The sequence below is a fragment of the Austrofundulus limnaeus genome, unplaced genomic scaffold (genome assembly GCF_001266775.1).
Source record: "Austrofundulus limnaeus strain Quisiro unplaced genomic scaffold, Austrofundulus_limnaeus-1.0 Scaffold113, whole genome shotgun sequence".
NCBI classification, from domain to species: Eukaryota; Metazoa; Chordata; class Actinopteri; order Cyprinodontiformes; family Rivulidae; genus Austrofundulus; species Austrofundulus limnaeus.
The window spans coordinates 1538588-1545749 of NW_013952515.1; the positions used below are offsets into that span (position 1 = coordinate 1538588).

Sequence of the window (7162 nt, forward strand, 5' to 3'; positions counted from 1 at the left end):
ACCTAAAGCACTGTTCGATACGGTTCAATACGGGTACATGTATTGTTGCACCCCTATTATTTATGTACAAAATTTTACCCCACGGAAATACTTGGAGATTTTTTCAGTTCCTTCAAAAAATTAACTTTTTAAAACTGCTTCATCAACTTGCTAATTTTAGCCTTTAGCTATGATTTTGTTCATTATGGCGTTTATGGTTTGGTTAGTTTTAGCTTTTAGCAACTATTTTACTAATGTTAAATAACTAACTACTATTAAATGAAATTTAGGTTTTTGCTAAACATAGTTTTTAGTTAAAGGTAAAAAAAATAGAAAAGCTCCAAGCGACAGCTTAACTAAAAGCTACATTTAGGTTTTTTGCTACAGCTTTGCTAAATGTAGCTTTTAGCTAAAGGTAAAAAAATAGAAAAGGGAGCTTTTCAAGGGTTCACTAAAAATTGATAAACACAATATATTTTTTTTATTTTTCCAAGCAAACAAATGAAAAAAAACGAATGTAACCGCTTAAACGATCAGACTGTAAAGCATTTTAATCAGACATTTCATTTTATTTATCTGACAATGTTCAGACCAGTTTAACATAATTAATCATTATCCATGTTTTATTTGACATTATATTATTTCATTTTTAAAAAATGGGCTCCTCCTGCACACCATCAGGTGCTAACCTTGTATCATCTCACCACCTGTTGCTGGGGTTTCTATCTCCTTTCAGCACAGCCACCTCCTTCTGTTTCTATTTCTAGCCCAGAAGTCCCGGTGCATTATTTGTATTCCCAGCTCTGTACCGTACGCTGCCAGGATCTGCTCTGTAAACCTCTGTGGGGCGTTTTAGAGCGCACTCTGAAGAAATCACTCACTTGTACTGAGATTTATTGAGTGAGCACCCTCCAGAGCGGAGCTTATTGTTGTCGAGCAACAGAGGAACCGTTTAGAGGGAATAAAAAAAACGGTAGAAAGGTTTTTAATCGTACCATCTTTAGATTCTTGGACAGAGTTAAAACTGTGCTAATTCTCCAACTGTTAACATCGTAATTAACAGGCAGAAGACTGTAGCAAAGCCTCAATGCTCATCTGTGTGATTCAGTCTTCCTGCACAGACTGTCACACGTTCAAGACATTTCGGATCAGTGCAAAAATCAGCCTTTTTTTAATTTTGAGATATTCTGAAAACTTCACTCAACTTCTGGACGAAATGACAGTGAAAGAAACGAACCCGTGCAGACAAAGCCTAATCAGTCTCATCTTGTGATACTTTTCTTTCTTGCTTTTTGAAGCTGACTGAAAGGACAGAAATATTTAGCCTGGAGTCTGTATCTTGTCATTTCAGTCACGGCAGCTGCGTTTTAAAGGCAGCAAACCACGCATAATTCTCATAAGGATGTTCTGTACTTTACGCTGATTTGAACCATTTGGAGGCACTCGTTTTAAAAGAAACCTTAATGCAAAACAAAGAAAAAAATACGTTTTACTACACACCAAATATGTAGCATTACATTTTTATACTCACATAAAGTTTGAATGAACATGAACACATTTTAATCTTTGGTGATGTTCTAAATGTCTCAAAAGACTGATTCCCAACTTTAAATGTTTGTTTCACTTGAAGACATTTACTTGACAAACAATGGGTCGAGTGGTGACTTTGAACCGTGAGCCATTAGCTTTTAGCCATCATCATTATCCAGTTCTTTCCATTGACTTAAAGCTATTAGCCTGCTTGCATTATTTAGCTACTCCTCAGACACAGGAAATGACTGAACCCTGTTGTTGAAGAAGTCAATCAGGTGCAGAAACAGGTTTGTGTTCAGAGCTAGCTCTGCAACGACCATGAACCAGACTAGCAATGAAATAATCAGCTGGCCTGCCTGACATAACCAAGGGTTAGACCGGTGCTTACAGTTTGTTTTCAGTCAAATGCTAGCACAGGTCTGACTGCTGCAAAGCAGGTCGGAGTAGTTTCTGCCTGGGGCGGAAAGTCGCTGAGACCAGGAAGCTGCGCGAGTGCAGGTTTCTGCAGAAATGAGCCTCGACTGGCCCAAGGCTCAGACCCTGCAGCTCGAGTGTGGCGAACGGCTAACGAGAGCACAAGAAAGAGAGAGAGAAAAAAATATACAAATTAAGGGAAAATAAGTTTACAGGGTGACCACTGTGCCTACTCTTCAGAAAAAATTAGTTGGAACAAACATTTTTCATAATTAGTTTAGCTGCAAAATTAGGCTGAGCTTTGAGTCAAATTAGCTCAACTCAAAATAAATACTGTAACTTTGTGGTTGCTTTGAAATGTAAAAATTATCCATCACAGATGAGGCAAATGTGTATTTTGTTTTGTAAACCAAAATAATAACTAGAGAAATTGTATTTCCTGCAAAAATACTAGTGTGAATGCCTGTAGCTGAAAACTTTAGCTGAAAGCTGCTGAAGAAGCTGAAATTGAGATGAACATGTTGTTAAACATGAAAAGTGGAACAAATTTTAAAAAAGCAGAAAAACAGTTAAAAGGAGCAAAAATCTGGCTGAATTAGCACAAAAAGCTAAAAGCTAAAGGCTAAAATAGCTGAACACAGCAGAAAGCAACTGTAAGAAGCATAAACAGCATAAATTAGCAGAAAAAGTATAACAAAGCAGAAAAACACAGACGAATAGCAGAAAGAAGAAATATTTTAGCTGATATAGCAGCAAAAAGCCAAAGTTAGCAGAAAAAGGCTAAAAGTAGCAGACTGAAATTGAAAGTTACACACAGATAGTGAAATGGATGTAAAAAATTCAAAATTAACCAAAAAAACCCCATAAAACTACTAAAAAAGTGATCATTTGAAGTAAAACAGGCAAAACAGCCAACGGTTTTAGTAAAACAGCTAAAAGTAGTTGGAAACATTTTAATTAGCATAAGGATGCATAAGAAGCACAAGTTTGTTGAATTTAACATAATTCAGTTGAAATTGCTCCAGAAAAATGTGTAATTAACATAGAAAGCTAACTGTGGCTAATAACAGCTAAAATTCAGCTAAATTTGTAGCAAATAGCTGAATATAGAGGAAAGCAACTGTAAGAAGCATAAATAGCACAAATTAGCAGAAAAATTATAACAAAGCAGAAAAAAGCAAAAGAGTAGCACGAAGAAGTAGAATTTTAGTTAATATAGCAGAAAAAAACTAAAGTTAGCATAATAATAAGCTAAAGGTAGCTGACTCAAATTGAAAGTAGCACCCAGATGGTGAAATGGTTGTAAAAAAGTCAAAACTGACAGAAAAAAATCCCATAAAACTACTGAAAAGTCATCATTTGAAGTAAAATAGATAAAACAGCTGAAGTTTTCAGTAAAACAGCTAAATTGTAGCTGGAAACGTTTTAATTAGCATCAGGATGCATAAGGAGTACAAGTTTGCTGAATTTAGCAGAATTAAGTTGAAATACCTCCAAAAATGTGTAATTAGCTTAGAAAGCTAACTTTGGATAATAACAGTTAAAATTTAGCTAAATTTGTAGCAAATAGCTGAATATAGAAGAAAACAACTGTAAGAAGCATAAATAGCACAAATTAGCAGAAAAAAGTATAACAAAGCAGAAAAAGGCAGAAGCATAGCAGAAAGAAGTAGAATTTTAGGTGAAATAGCAGAAAAAAGTTAAAATCAGCAAAAAAGTAGCTAAAATTTGCACAAGACAGTAATATAGAGCATAACCAGAACAAATTGTGTAAGGTTTTGTAAAGATTTAGAAACTATTTGATGGATTTTAAGGTTGTTGAAAATAACCCCATTCAAAGTAAATGGGAAAAAAAGTGGCTAAAAAGTTGAAATAGCTAAAAAAAAGTAAAAATAGCTGAAAATGCGAAAAGTCATAGCCGGCATTGCACGAAAGAAATGAACGTTTTGATATATGAATTGTTGAAGTAGCACAATAATTGTGGAACGAGAAAGGTGCTGAAAAACGTACGGAAGAAGAAAATGATCTCAATGGTGTGAATGCCATGTACTGTAGGCATTCACCCAATTAGATAAATACGAGGGGAGATTTTACTGAGCAGGTAGGAAGCTGGAAAAATGTTTAGCTTATGTTCAACTTAGGTCACCTGAGTAAAAACTGAATGATGTTAGAGGACACGAAGACCTCCTACATTTATTGAAAGCATATTTTAAGGCAGAAGAGACTGAAACTGTGAAGGGCTCAAGTTTAACTGAACTTTTCATGGAAGCAGGGCTGCTGTGGAAGGATAGGTTATTAAATTGGCTGTAAACATTGACCACAATTATTTTGATCTATTCTAATCAGGTGTGTTGAAGTTTTACAGTTTAAAACACAATCGTTAACAAAGGTGGTTTCATAAAAGTGCTGAAGAAATTAAGTCAAAAGCAATAAAATATCTCAACTAGATACGGCATGTAGCATATGAACCAAAGACATACGCAAAGCACCAATGCACCAGAACTCAGAAGTCATCGACACAGATTTAATCTTTGTGGTGGGGGTCCGGAGGGAGAGGGGGATGCTCATTGGTCGTCCCGACGGATAGCTTTTCATCAGAGCTAAACTACAAAAATAAATAAATAAATAAAAATCTGAAGCTCCTATGTTGAATAGTTTTTGAGTTATAAGCATTTTTGAATGTCCAGACACCCCTTTTCAGATGGAGCCCCCTCTTCAAATATGGAGTCTATCATAAAAAACTGTTGGTTGGTGCAGTGTAGGTCGGACTCATCTACAATCCTGCCAAATATCATGCTGCTAGGTGCATCCCAAAATTTTACTGTTTTGGGTGGGAGTTTGGTGGGGGGGCATTCATTGGTGGGCCCAATAGATAGCCCTTCATCGGAACTAAAAAATGAATAAAAAAATCTGAAGCTCCTATGTTGAATAGTTTTTGAGTTATAAGCATTTTTGTGTTTCCAGACACCCCTTTTGTAGATGGAGCCCCCTCCTCAAACATGGGGTATATTGTAAAACTGTTGGCTGGCGNGGCTGGCGTAGTGTAGTTCGGACACATCTACATTCCTGCCAAATTTCAACTGTTTCCATGCTATGGTTGACGAAAAATTTTGAAAAAAATTAAATAAAACAAAATAAATAGTAAGAAACCAAAGTTACAAAACAATAAACTTGTACAAAATCGTTCAGCTGAAACGAATGATTTTAAATAATTAAAGATCTGAACAGTTTGTAACATAAAATGCTAATATTCAGTCTGTTACAGCTTCAACAATGCGCTTTAGGTGAGCAGAAGTCTGACAACTACGTGGAAATGAGTTACAGAAGTTTTTTCTGTCTCACAGCTTGCTCAGAATGAAGGCAGTCCAGTTCGAGGCTTCGGCGTGGTGGAGTACGAGACGGCTGAACAGGCCGAGGCGGTGCTGATAGAGATGGACCGGACTCTGGTGGGAGGACAGGAGGTCCGTCTGTCGCTCTGTACCCCCGGCACCTCAGGGAGAAGCACCCTGGCTGCGCTCATCGCTGCCCAGGGCATGGTGAGTAAACGACACAAACCAAGCACCAACACGGGTCAGTGGAGAACAAAGTAGTGTGTCTTTTTCAAGCTTCATGTTGCTGAAAATGGTCCGGTCCGACAGCAGTAGATGGTTATTTAATTAGCAAGATGGGCAGCTTTGAATAGCTGCTCGTCTGGTCCAATTCACCCCTAATTTACACTACATGCATTCAGGCTCCGCTCCGCTCCTGTCCGACCTCCGCATCAAATACGCATCCATTATAATCAATGAGAGTGTTGACACTGGCTGCGCACGGCGGCGGTGAGCGGCTGTGAGCGGACGGCGTTCTGGCAAAATTAGAACAGATCCTATTTTTGCCCGATTTATTCACTTATATACAAGAAAATATTAAAATTTATTGTGGCAGGTTTATTAAAAAGTGCCACAGAAGCCCGAGTCCGACCCGACCATCAAGTGTTTAATTTTGACCCGACCCAGCTCTTAAATATAAACTCTACTCATATTACGATTGTACGGTTGCTGCTGCATACTTTTAGCCGGTCTTTGTGCCAATAAAGTTTGTATTTATTTCCTCCTCTGTACGTATATAAAATGAGGGGCTCCAAAAAAATAAAAACCGAAAACACCTAAGGTTTAAATCCAAACGGAGTTTGTGTTGTTTTGATAGAAGAAACCTGCAGCTGGGTGGTACTCGAAGCTGTTACCACCTCGCTCCGAGCTACAGAGATGGGGAGTTTCAGTCCCCCCCCCCAATGTGTCTCTGAATGGACTGAGGTGGTCAGAACACACATCAGTAACGAGATGGGGCGTCCTCTGGAAGAGCCAGAATAGTCCGATGCAAACATGCTCTTTAATAATTTATTGAATGTTTGTCCTAGATTTACGGGGATCAGTCATATAATGTGTAATCCCTGCAATCCCACAAAGAATTTCAGGCCCGGGTGTAACTAATCAATAATATCACCACTTTTCTTTTTTTAATCTTAGCAAATATGTGTCTGTAAAATAGGCACACATTATTGCAAATCTAATTACCGTATTTATTCAAGTATAATACGTAAAATTAAATCCATAAAATCATCCATAAAGTTGGGGGGTAGTACTATACTCAGATGAATATTTTTACTTATGTATTTTAACTTAAATATCAGCTTCATTCACAAAATGCCTGAGTCTGGAAATGAGACCAAGTCGTAAAAAGCAGTTGAAACGAGCTTACCTTTGACACTCCTCCGTGCTTCACATCGAGATAACAGATCCAAGCAGGCGACATGATGTGAAAAAAGGGGGAAAAAGCAGTCCTGCAGCTTAGTAATGATAGTGAACTAATGACATTAGTGTGTGACCAAGCCGCTGCTCGAACAAAAACAAACACATGTTGGTCTGTAATGGCTGCCATCTACCAGTGTTCTGAAAAAGTTTGTATCCCTGGAAAAAACGTTTCCCCATCAGAGGGGGCACTCGTGAGTAGGAAGTAATCTGCTTTACCCCAGAAGATGGCCCAAATCTCATGTGAAGTCTCTGACTTTTGTGTTGGCGCATCCTGGTGGACTATGTGTAAAACGCTAGAATTCATATGATGCTGCTACAGCTGATATATATTTGTTGTCAAAATACCTTTTATTACATATCTTGATTGATTTGATTTATTGATTTATTGATTCAACAGGAAAAGATTACTAAAATCAAGCCTGACTCAGCATAATTGCTGTTTTACA

The 7162-nt window shown here is 37.6% G+C and overlaps 1 protein-coding gene across 1 annotated transcript in view; it reads left to right on the plus strand.

The window, feature by feature from the left end:
• The window catches only part of raver2 (ribonucleoprotein, PTB-binding 2), a gene marked incomplete in the record, with an annotated part of 133137 nt that overhangs the window by 95924 nt on the left and 30051 nt on the right, over window positions 1-7162 (plus strand). Inside the window, 1 exon segment of the mRNA XM_014014291.1 lies at window positions 5271-5462. Coding sequence (XP_013869745.1) covers window positions 5271-5462 — 192 coding nt within the window.